Consider the following 12,484-nt stretch of genomic DNA (forward strand, 5'->3'; position numbering starts at 1 on the left):
GGAAAGCATGGAGCCTTTCAGTTGTCTTGTTTTTGTAGCTCAGGTTTCACCCTGTTCCAGAACCCCTGGTGTCTCATTCTTCCTCCGTCTTCCTGTGAGCGCCTGATGTCTTTTCTTTTTTTTTTTTTTCCCTTTTCGTTCTTAATAGATTCTCTGGCTGTTACTATTAATGGTACAGAATGAAATCTGACCTGAAATCTGCTTTAAGGAAGATGCCTTCTGAAGATTTTATAACGCTTTGTGCTCATGAAAATAGATCAATCTGTCGTTGTTTTATTGCGACTGTTTAAACAGCATTTCTTATGGGTTTTGCACAACTTTCTTTTCAGTTTTGTTCTCTAATGAATTATTTATTTCCCTATCTAAAAAAAACACCTCAAGCAGAAGGCAGATAATTGACTTTAAATTAGTTCAAATCTTAATAGGCATCTGTACACGATGCCCAGCCAAGAACTACACATAGTAAAGTTTTCTGCTCCGTTCTGAGCTTAAATTCTCTGCTACTTGTTGTCAAGGTGATGTTATAAGGAACAGCTTTTAAAGCCAGCCTCGTCAAAACTCAAAGAAAACCAATAGTCAAGGTGAAGCCCGGCGTCTCAGATGTAATGGAGAACATGTGAGTGGAGCTCAACAATCCTGGCTGGCCTCAGAGCGGTGTGTCGGCTCGTGAAAAAGCAGCTTCACGTCTTCCTGCTTTGGCGCTGAGCATCTCCTAACAGGCTGCAGATCAGATGACGTGTGCCACGATCTCTTTCATTTATTTTGGACTTCATAAATTCACCGTGTTCAGAGCAGAGTTCAAAAAACCGTCAAACATTTTTCTTTTGTGTGTGTGTGTTTTTTTGTGTTTTTTCTTTTTTGTGTGTGATTAATGCTGCAGGATCCATGACGCAAGTGACAGCTTTAAACAAGTGCATCAGGGTTCTGATCCTCTGGCAGATTTCTTTTTTTTCTTTCCTTCGTCTTCTTCGGCATTAAAAGCAGATGCAACATCTATTCTTCAAAGCGCTCGCCTCTGTTCCTAATTCCAGCTTCCCTCAAGCCACCAATCAGACGCTGTTGGATAAGTTCAAGCGGCAGCATGAAGGGAACAGCTACATCGAGTTTCCTGCCGTCATGGAGCCCGCCTTCATCATCAGGCACTACGCTGGCAAGGTCAAGTACGGCGTTAAGGTCAGCAGGAGTTTTCAAGAGCCGCCGTCTGGTGTTGAGTAGAAGATGTTTATATCCAGATAAAGGGACATGTCGTCATTTTTTATGTCTCTGCCACTACAACGCAGGATTTTAGGGAGAAGAACACGGATCACATGCGGCCAGACATCGTAGCTCTGCTAAAGAGCAGCAAGAACGCGTTCATCTGCAGCCTGATCGGCATCGACCCGTCGGCCACGTTCCGCTGGGCGGTGCTCCGGGCGTACTTCAGGGCCCTGGTGGCTTTTAGAGAAGCCGGGAAGAGGCACACACACAAGAAGACTGGTGAGAGAGTGCATCCATAGCGACTTTCGTGTCTCCTTTAAGACGTGTTGAGCGTTGACGAGCGAGTAGAAAAAGTGAGCTGATGTTTTTTGTGGTAATATACAGAGAGAAAGAGACCATTTTCTAAAGCAAGTAGACATGCACTAGCATTTTAACCTCGTGTTAAAATACCTTCGTATCAGGTTAGTAACTTATTGAAAAGGTAAATAATTGTTTCAACTGCTGACAAAATGTAACACTACAATTAAAAATGCTGTTATTTACCATGTTTTATTTTTGAAGCAAAAATTTAAGACAAGCAGTTATCGAAGTTAGTCGTGGTCTTAAAATAAGACAAGTACACCAAGCTAAAACCAGCTCAGTCAGGCTAGCCTGCAGTCTGCAGCCGAACAGATATTCTGCTTGTAAAACTGCGTTTCCATTGACCGTATAATTGCGTAAATTGAAATTACAAAAATAAATTAGATTACTGTAAAGGATGAGGTGGTTTTTTGACTGAATCGAAATTAGTGTTTTTCACAGAACTACTAAACTCTAATTTAGCGTCACACGAGTCGTGATCGATAACCGGACGATACTGCTGTCGGAAAAGACGACAGAGGGCGATGACACATCATGTTTTTAATTTTTTATCACGTGAACAAACTTATTCCCATGTGATTTCCTTTCTTTGCAGTTATCATGTAATAAAAACCCCACAATTGTGACATTTAGTTTTTTCAACATTTGTGGAATGCTGAGAAAGTCTTGCACACATATGTAATGGAAACACAGCCATTAATGTGCGAACTTGTCTGCGTGCTAGCGTTTTCTCTACCAGGCAATTATCAGTGCGTAGCAACATGTGTGGGAGGGACAGCACTGCATTCTGCTGCCCACACGACCGTGGAAAAACTGTGACTGTGGGTCTTTCTTTAGAGTCTCTTTAAAAAGACGATACACAGTAGGAGCAGAATGAAATCTAAAAGTTGAAATTCTACCTTTTTAAAATGTTACGTCTTTACATCAGAAACTGACTCAGAGATCAGGTAGTAAAATAAAGTTTAATTACTACATACAAAGAGAAAAGAGAAAATGATGATCTGCAGTTCAGTTTTTCTCACCACATTTTGTATCGATTGTCTGCAGCGTTGTGTTATTAGTGCTTGTAGTTTTGTTATGTATTTACAGTAGTTTAGCTCTTTGTCTCTCTCAGCTTCCTCTCTCTTTGAATGCATTTTTCTCTCTTTAGAGTTCTCTCTTATAATGCCACAGATCTCAGTATCTGATTGTTACTGTAAGCATTGCTGCTCCCTCTCTAGCTCTTCCTTCACTTTTGTTGTGGATGTTTGAATAGACTTTTAGAACCTGTAGAAATCCTTAAACTAACTCACCCAGCGGTATCTGTTCAACATGTTCAGAAAAATCTCTGCAAACAGCACAAAATTGCTCTTGACTAAATCCCAGTGAACTGATTTGTGTTCACTCACCACCATCTTGTCTAAAGAGACTAGATGTGCAGAACGGAAGAAAAAACCCGTAGAAGACGATGCATGGAGGTATGGGGTGAGCACACACAGTCGTGGCCAAATGTTTTTGACAGTGATGCAAATGCTGTTTAATGAGATGATTTCAAATTGTTACTGTTACGGTAATGAGAAATTAGAACACAGCACAAACTTCAAATGCATCAAATTAGAAAATGCATTCAGAGCTGATATGGACTCTGCCAGCATTCCTCTTTATAACTTCTGTAGTTCGCTTTGGACTTCGACCTGTTTGCCAAATTCTGTCTGATCGTAGATTTTTTTATTTATTTATTTTTTTGCACTGTTGGTGCTTGAACTGGATCATAGTGTGTTTACTTCTATTTTTTTTTTTTGAGAAATAACTATACATCTTCAATATGTTCAACATCTTAAGACGAGTTAAACCTGAGAGTTTTGGTCTTAAAATGACTGCAAAAAAAGTCTTGCAAAGAATTTTTTGTTGTCTAGTTTCTAGTGAAAATAGTAAGTCAAAACTAACTGAGTAACTTTTCAGCAAGAAATAGAAGCTTATTTTAAGTCTACAATTTCTCAATATTAATTTTAAAAAGTGCTAGTTCCACTGGCAGAATGTTTTCTTTTATGACATTTTTTCCATATTACAAGTGAATAAATCTGCCAGTGGAACTAGTAAATTTTTTATGGATATTGAGGAATATTTGACTTAAAACATGTTCTTATATCTAGCTGAAAAGCTACTTATGAGCTAGTTTTGTCTTCCACTAGAAACCAGAGCAAAAACACTTGGTAAGATTTTGTTTTTGCAGTGCACTTAGTTGTCATTTGTGCATTTTTTAATTTTTTTTTTAAAGTTTGTAGACATTCCTGGATGACACTTTGATCCCCTCTATTAATGTCAGTGTTTTTGGGTAGGATATCCACTTCTGTTGATTAACAAAAGATTTTCCAGCTGTTCCAAACAGAGAAAATATCTTTGCAGGCGTGCTTTATTCTGCATCATTTTAGTTTTGTTGAATATTTCCCCCAGATCTTTATCTTGAACAGTGTGTGTGTGTGTGTGTGTGTGGATCCATCCACACTCACCTGCTGCCCGTATTAAGCGAGTTCTGCACTGGTGGTAAGACGTCCTTAAAAAGGAGGCAGAGCTTTTTGGAAACCTCAAGCTTCTTGACAATATCAAAACCTCACACTGACTATTTTAAAACGGTGTAAATTGAAGCTGCTAATTTTTGAAATAACATTTGCACCACACAAAAAAGAAAACTTTGGCCACGACCTCACACAGAAACCCAGAGTCCAACCTCGTGTCGTTTTCAAATGTTTACCGTCTTCTCTTCAAGTAGAAAACTGTCTTGTTCAAGTAGAAAACTGCATCTCCTGAAATCCTCCATTTCTACACTGTCTAATCTCTTCATGTCTCTCTCTCTCCCTTTCTCCCTCCTCTGCCCTTATGTTTTGTTTTTCTTCTTCTTTCTTTCCTTTTTGTTTTGCTTCTTCAAGGGCATGATGACGCTGCTCCCTGTGCAGTATTGAAAAAAATGGATAGTTTTAGCTTTCTGCAGCACCCTGTGCATCAGAGAAGCTTAGAGATCCTGCAGAGATGCAAAGAGGAGAAGTACAGTAAGGCTGCCAAGACAACTGTAACCCTTCCTAACTTTCATGTTAGGGGAGCTGTAGGGATGAGAGCGACCAACATCATCAGCTTCTGCTGTAGCCACATTACGACAAAAGACTTCAGTAACTGTTTCTTAAGAACATGTGCAGTGCCTTTTCACATTTTAACACTTTACAACCAGCAGCTACAAAACAAATTAATGAGGTTTTGTGTGACAGAGTTGTGCATATTTGTGTGGTGGGGTGAAATGGATAAGGTTTTGCTGACCTTTTGTATTACATACTGCCTACTTTGCAAATTTCTCCCATTCTTTTTGGAAAACTTGGACATCATAACAACTCTTGTGTCAGAGATGCAATTAGTTTGAAGTCTAGACATGAATATTCTTTTATCTAAACCAGGGGTATCGATCTAATTTCTTTTCAAGGCCATATGATGATCACGCATGTCTTCAAAGACCCAGTTTGTGATATAAATCATTGAAAAAAACTCTTTAAACTGTTAAAATATTACTAAATGGCACGCTCTCTATTCAATTGATGCTTCTTAAAATGAAATATTGAACATCTTTTCGCACTGATGTACTTTGTTGGCATAAAGATAAAAACTTCTTTGATTTTATTGATTTGCTAGTTGGCTCCTTCAGACTAGCAGCAGCAACAATTAGTGGACACCTGGTCCACATTATACCAGCTACTATAAAACGCTGGTAAAAATGTTGTCGAAGGGTTAATAAAGGAGAGATGCGATGACTTCCTGAAGGCAGAGTTTTGGATGACCAGGACTTTCTTAAAGAGAAGAACAGGATTTAAAGAGACAGAGGCCCAATTTCAAAGCATCACATTTCTTTTAAGTCATATTTGATAACATATGTATAACAACTGAAGGTAACATAGTTACTTTATTGTGCTATAAAATGATTCTGTGGTTGGAAAACACATAATTCTGCCCCTTTAAAGGTTATGTTCATGTGGGCCACATCAACAGCTGTGGTGGGCCAGATTTGGCCCCTGAACCCTGAGTTTGACATGTGTGATCCAAGCCGCTCCATTGTTGCTCCTTCTGGATTCTTGGTGCTGATGGCCTTGTTGTGGTAGGTTTGCAACACTGTCATTTTCAGATAGTGGATTGAACAGACACAGGATTTTGAAGGCGATTGGTTGTGCTGGATCTTTTTTTAATTTTATTTTCCGCTTTGCAATTAGCCAGTAATTATTTGTCTGTCACATAAAATCTCATTAAAGAATTAAGTTTGCTACTGTACTCTGATAAAATGTGGGAAAAAAATGAGAGTGAATATTTTTCAAGGCACTGCACTGTTTTTTTTTTTTTTTTGTTTGTTTGGTTTTTTTTTATTGTGATTTTTGCAGCTCCTACTGTAGACTAGATGCTTGGTCTCTGATCCCTCCGTCTCCCTCCTGCATGTTGTTCAGTAGCATGCCTCAGCCATCCTGACACTCCTGTCACGTGTTCATGAGTCCTGTAGCGGTGGGAATGCATGGTTGCAGTGCGCTGTCTGGGGCAGAAGCTACTCTGGGTGGTGTCCTTCTCGGCGGTGTAGCTTCCCTTACAGCCTGTCGGTGTAGTCGCTTCTTCACCTACACCTCACGTCAGATGTCACTAACAAATCCCGTGTCGGTGACGGCGTTGGTGGCGGACGAAGTGACTAACTCGCTCACACGGTGGTGGACACACAGCTGACCTCACGGACTTCTCGGGCCTCCATGAACTCTTAGTTACACTCATGTTTTGTTTCTTTTTGTGTCTTTTTTTTTTTTTTTTCTGTGCTACCTTTGCAGCTCCAGATGAGAGTGAGAAGGTTGTGCAAAGTGATGATGAAACAGAGAATGGTATTATGTTCAGTCCCAGTTTGCTTTCTGAGTAGGCTAACCCTCGTAGAGCTCTGTGACTCTTCAGCACGACTTCAGAAGGCAATGCATCAGTTAGATCACTCTGCCACCGCACTTAGATTTTAGCTTCTCTTGGGTAATTAAAATGCGATCCCAATGTGTCCCTATTTGAAATGACTAATCGGATTAATAAGCAAGTGTAAAGTCCAGACTAATTTTAAATAACTCTTCAGTATCATCTTCCATATTTCAGCACTAACAAGATCACATCACTGTTAACCTTTAATACCAAATCATCCCCATTAGGTTGTATGGCTCATAAAAAAAAAAGGCACAAAACGCTCACTGCAATAACACCAGAGTGGCACATGGTGTCAGAAGTGTGATTTATTGTTGGTGTTGTGTGACCGTTTGTCTTGTTTTGTCTTCTGTTTTTAGTATTTTCATTTAGTTTTGACTTTTTTTTTTTTTTGCATTCTCTGATGCCTGTTTGTTTGTGAATCAGGTATGACCAGAAGGACGCCACGGACGCCTTTGTCGGACATTCAGGGAACCAACGCCGTTGCAGAGAAATCGCCACGGTAAGCGCGCGCCCACCGGAAATGGGTCAGACCGCGAGTGGGACTTCTGCATGGAAACATTCCCAAACTGTCTCTGGCGTCTTGTTAGAGGAGTGTAAACCACAGGAAAGGAATGATGGAAAATATTAGCGGCTTTTGAAACTGTAACTTGTGGTTTTATTTAAAAGCAGAAGTTTCTCTTCTTAAAACAGTCTAATAACTTCTGCAGTTGAAGTTAAATGCACAGATTGTTGTTTTTAGGAGCTTTTAACCCTCCTTTGAAGAGGTAATATTAAAAAAAGAGAGAAAAAAATCATCGCATTAATTAACATCAGTGATCCGTGATCATAATGAAACTTGTTTATATAAATTTTAGTTAATTTTGATGGGTTTTTGTGAATGATTAGAATATTACAAGACAATAAAATAGGATTTTAAACCCATAAATGCAATGTATTGACCTACACAATCATGGGGAAGACTGCTGACTGGTTTAGATGTCCAACAGGAGCATAAGCCACAAAATGTTATTGCTAAAGAAGCTGGTTGTTTATCCAACTGTATAAAATAAAAGTTGTGTAGAAGGATAAAATAAGACGTAGCTCCATCCCAGAATGCCTAAAGTACCAGTACCTGGTTTATTCAACCTGGTATTACAGCAAAGTCACCTGACTTAACAACATAGAGAAACTATCAGGTATTGTCATGAGAAAGATCAGAGACAAGCAACCTGCACTTTCTCTTAAATGCATCTACTGCTCAGTACATACGTGATATCTTTAAAAAAAAAATCGTGACTGAAGCGTCGGCAGTCTTAGCGATGCTCTCATTCAGCTCCACTTCCTCTAATTATCTGTTGACGGTGAGGTCAACAAGCAACGACCATGACTTGCAGAGCCGAGACTCTCCAACGAGACGGCTTTTGTTACACAGGAGCGAATCCGTTAACCCCGTTAACGCCTGACCTCTGGCCTCCTTCTGTCTCCCTCCTCACACACTCATGATCCACAGACTCACAGAGCTCTAAACCCGGTCCAGCTGCTTCCTTCATGATGTAAAGTCAGAGCTATGCGTTGCAGAAGATCATCCAGGGAGAGATAAATATCTGAGTGTGTGTCAGCTGGACGCAACGGCAGACAGTGCACTACTTTATGGGACTCTCTCAGAGGCTCTGGAGATAAACAGTCGGTACAAAAGGCATATTGTAGCGTCACCGTTTACTGAGATCGATGATCGACTGGGGGAAAAATTCTTCTTTGTATGGCAGGCCAGATGCAAACAGAAGAGTTGTGTTGAAGTAGATGTTTTGGATCCTAGAGTTTGAGATTTAACTGCCAGATTTTGACATCAACAAGTTTTCTGAAAGATTACGAGAGAAGGAACATAAACCTGGAAGTAAATCAGAGGAAATTAACTTTTTTTTTTACTGGAAGTTTTTTTTTGTTTTTGTTTTTGTTTTTTTTCAACATCATCTTTATTGGGTTTTCAACAGTGTTTCCTGTAATATACAGGAATTTAAGTCATCGTACTATATAAATGAAGCATGAGCAGCGCTTCATCCCAGATTAAAACCACTCCAGTACTCATTATTTACTTCTGCAAATTTGAATCTGAAGGCTGAATGACCGTGTCTGCATGCCACTGTGTTCAGCTGAGACGCACTAATAAGCTGTTTACTTGATTGAACTCGAGTAATGTTGAACCAAATAATGCATTTTTTTATTGCATTTGCTACAAATACAGTAGAAGAAAACGTATCCACCCACTTTATTGCAGAAACATTGCGTCTTTGTTTTAAGATCTAAAAATAAAAATAAAATCTTCAACACATTTTCTGTAGTAGATGTTTATCAAAAATAATGAGCAAAACATGTAATATTTGTAACCATGAACAAGTTTGATTCGGTTGGACTGAGGGCAAAATGGCTCTTTCGATTGCAAGGATTACAAAATCTCTCCATCCAGTTTTCAATTAGCTTTTATTTAGTATGAAACACACAACAGGTGAAATCCTTTCACGTCTTCCAGGTTGGTCCCGTCTAAAGCTACAAAAACTACTCCACCGTTTTTATTTTATCTGCTATTGAAACGTTTCCACTCCTCCTGACTCCCCTCATATTATTTTTGGAAATCAAGTCAACCATCTTTTAATGCCACGCGGTTTAAATTTCCACACAAATGTTGCCGCTGCTGTTTGTGCATTAAGCTGTGTGTGGCCCGCACCGAAACGCCACTGGAGGAATTCTTGTAAATCTACAAAGGAGGAAAATGGAAACTAAATAAACTGCTCAGCTGCACCGAAATTACCATCAATTGCTGCCTCTGCATCAGCCCACTGTTTTCTCTTTGTTCCAGGTCATAAAGTAGGAAAGTCTTTTTTTTTTTTGTTTACTTTCCTCCAACTTGCTAAAATATTTTATCATCAAACTGCAAGGGAGGGTAGACAGAAATTATAATTTGTAGTTGTTTAAGTCCATAAAATAAGAATTAGTAATGAAAACATACAATACTTTGTAAAGTTTTATGCAGAAACTCTAAATGCAGCTGATCATCGTTGTTTTCAGGGCTATACTCTGACACAGCCTATTGTTTAGTCAGAGTTAGCACTGAAATTTGATAGTCATGTCTATTAAGACCAAACGTAACTGTAGAAACTACTGAATCGCCCCTAAAAACATCCCCAAAAGTTTATTAAGGTTGTTGTTGATATAGAGGTGTTTACACTGAATGTAAGCACATGGATTGCAGGGTTTCCCCCAGAAAACTTGCTAAGCCCGGTGGTCGGGGCGTCGAGGCGGTCCACCTAGTGGTTAAAAGCTCGTTCCAGCCCTAATCCTGTTCCTGCTCATGTGTGCTGCAGGAGTTCTCCGGGCCTCGGCTGGAACGGCCGCGTCGGTCGGCAGAGCCACCTCTCTCCCGGCGGCTCCAACACAGAAGAAGACGGCATCTTCGTCAACTCGGCCAGCAGCAAACTCCTGGAGAGAGCGCACGACATCCTGATGTTGGTATCCTCAACGCGCACAATAAAACGTTCAGCGTTCGCCTCACTAAGGCAGATTTCTGCTCTCTTTACGTCACATGTACAACCCGGTTAGCGGTTGAATACAGTTTAAAGTTGCACCAGAGGACGTGTTTTTGATTCCAGATGAACTTTATCTGGTTAGAGAAATCCAAATGTTGTGATCAGAAATGTAAAGAAGTAGCTCAGAGATGTCTGGAAACCTAACAGACCTCCCGAGGTCCCTCTTCCGCCCAGCTGGAGGCTCCGTCACTGATCCCGACATTCCGACCAGCTCAGTCGGCGCTGCTCTGTGCTTGACCCTTCGAAGGAATATTTCCTGTCCAGTGGAAAAATTAAAGTCCCGCTTCTTCTATGACCTATTCAGAAAGAATTTCAGGAAGTGATTTATTGCTACTCTGTGTTTGTAGACAAAAAAAAAATCCATTGGTTAATTTCTGTTTTGTTTTTATACATATAAACAGGAGGAACAAAAACTACAAGTCGAAACCAGTTCTTCCGAAGGTAGGAGTCGTCTTACTTTAACGTAGAGTTTGGATTGGGGTTGTGCTGACTGTGACTTTCTGCCTGCAGCATTTACTGAACGTCAAATCACTAAAGTACCTTAGCAACCTGACGCTTCACGACCGCATCACCAAGTCGCTGCTTCACCTCCACAAGAAGAAGAAACCTCCCAGTATCAGCGCACAGTTTCAGGTCAGTTGGATGAACTCGCTGCTTTACAGTTCAGCAAATCCGCAGCTTACTGTGAAAAGTTGTGTTTTCTAAATCTTACAGAGATTGGGAGGAAACGACAACACACATCTCTGTTCACATTTACATTTGTGATTTTTTTTTTTTTTTAGCTCCAACACTGCATATCCAAGAGACATAATGTGTGAGATCATGTCTGGTAATAAGAAACATGCTTTATTTTGTGTATAAAAAGGAAGTGATTCATTCACTGACACACCCTTATGGATGAATCAAGGAGGGAAATCTGTGAAAAGTTTCTACTTTGTGTTTTTGCTACCACTTTCAAGGCAGTTCAAGATGCTTTACATGATAAAAACACAAAATTACAAAGTTGTAAAGAAAACGCCTTACAACTGCTACTTATCAGTGACTTGAATCAAAGTTAAATTACAGTATTTATGTTTGGTTAAATTTGAATAAATCTATCAAGACACGTTTTATGTGTTAAGGACCTGGGATACAAAATCAGTCTGTTTGAAACCAAATCAGCTGGGAAAAAATGTTTGATTGGTGCGTCTCTAAAAAAAAAAAAAAAAAAACTAGTTCAGATTCAAACCAAAATTTTTCCCATCAAATCTGAGATTTTCACCACTCCCAAAGGACTTTGAAGTTTAACATCAGCATGTTTGAAATGAGCTCTGCTGCGCCGGATAAACCGTTTGCGTAATCAAAACTTGACTTTATTACTTTGTTATTACATGTACAATGTAAATAGGAAAACCAGGCAGCAGATAACATGGAAATAAAAGATAGGGAGTACTGCTGTCATTGCAGGAGCCTGACAACTGACAACTACAGTGTTTTCTCAGTCAACACAGTGCTGTATCTGCTGACTGAAATATGGAAAACAATCTCATCGGCGGGCAGTAACATTTCCATAACCAAACACTTGATTCCCCCCCCGTCCTGTTTAAAAGTGAATAGTGTTTCGTGGCTGCTGGAGGTGCAGCTGAGGCCCCTGTGGACGGCCGGTGGGGAGGCAGCCTGAGTCCATGTGTGGATGACTTCACTCTCCACATCCTGTGCTGCGCTGATTGCTTTAATCTCCCATGCAGGGGGAAAACAAAAAAAAAAAAAGTCTGAATTCCTCCTGCCTCTAAGTGATTACACACACATGCAGACACACATGTGTCCGTGTGTTTAATTACACAGTCGCTGCAAATGAAGAAAAAAAAGAAGAAGAAGAAGAAAAAAAAAGCATCCTGTTTTCTTCCAAACCGCATGCTTACATAAATGTATGTAGACGGTTATACCGATGCGAATCGGAGGATTTTAATGCTTCGCCGTTCCTCGCAGATGGCGACAGAGTTTCGCTGTTGTCTGTTAAACAGCTGTGAAGTGTCTCCGCGTGTTTTGTGCTGTTGGGTTTGATGACTTCTTTTCCCACGTTTTATCCCGCAGGCTTCGCTCAATAAGCTCATGGAGACTCTGGGTCAGTCGGAGCCTTACTTTGTCAAGTGCATCCGTTCCAACGCAGAGAAGGTACGCTGGACACTGTTGCTTTAGTAACATTCCCTAATCCTGCTTTGAAGTGGGAATTTTAAAAATCTAAGAAAATCTGTTTTCCGTTTCCCCTCCTCTCTTTTTCTCTCTCACACACAGCTGCCCTTAAGGTTTGATGATAACTTGGTGCTGAGGCAGCTGCGGTACACAGGTATGCTGGAGACGGTCCGCATCCGGCAATCGGGATACAACGTCAAGTACACCTTCAAGGTAATGTGTAACACTCGCTATGTGTTTAC

General features: G+C 40.2%; 1 protein-coding gene across 8 annotated transcripts in view; it reads left to right on the forward strand.

Moving 5' to 3' along the window:
- Window positions 1–12,484, forward strand: part of myo9aa (myosin IXAa) — a 117,592-nt gene that overhangs the window by 73,310 nt on the left and 31,798 nt on the right. For 6 of the 8 annotated variants that reach the window (XM_015030083.1, XM_015030076.1, XM_015030077.1 and 3 more), the window contains 9 exons: window positions 1,032–1,173; window positions 1,281–1,476; window positions 4,464–4,583; window positions 6,934–7,009; window positions 9,849–9,989; window positions 10,472–10,511; window positions 10,581–10,703; window positions 12,144–12,224; window positions 12,345–12,455. In XM_015030083.1, coding sequence (XP_014885569.1) covers window positions 1,032–1,173; window positions 1,281–1,476; window positions 4,464–4,583; window positions 6,934–7,009; window positions 9,849–9,989; window positions 10,472–10,511; window positions 10,581–10,703; window positions 12,144–12,224; window positions 12,345–12,455 — 1,030 coding nt within the window. Of the gene's footprint in view, window positions 1–1,031; window positions 1,174–1,280; window positions 1,477–4,463; window positions 4,584–6,377; window positions 6,429–6,933; window positions 7,010–9,848; window positions 9,990–10,471; window positions 10,512–10,580; window positions 10,704–12,143; window positions 12,225–12,344; window positions 12,456–12,484 lie in introns of all 8 variants that reach the window. The other 2 variants (XM_015030080.1, XM_015030081.1) reach the window with 2 other exon arrangements.

The sequence above is a fragment of the Poecilia latipinna genome, unplaced genomic scaffold, assembly GCF_001443285.1.
Source record: "Poecilia latipinna isolate Pla-1442-1.1 unplaced genomic scaffold, P_latipinna-1.0 Scaffold172, whole genome shotgun sequence".
Lineage (NCBI taxonomy): Eukaryota > Metazoa > Chordata > Actinopteri > Cyprinodontiformes > Poeciliidae > Poecilia > Poecilia latipinna.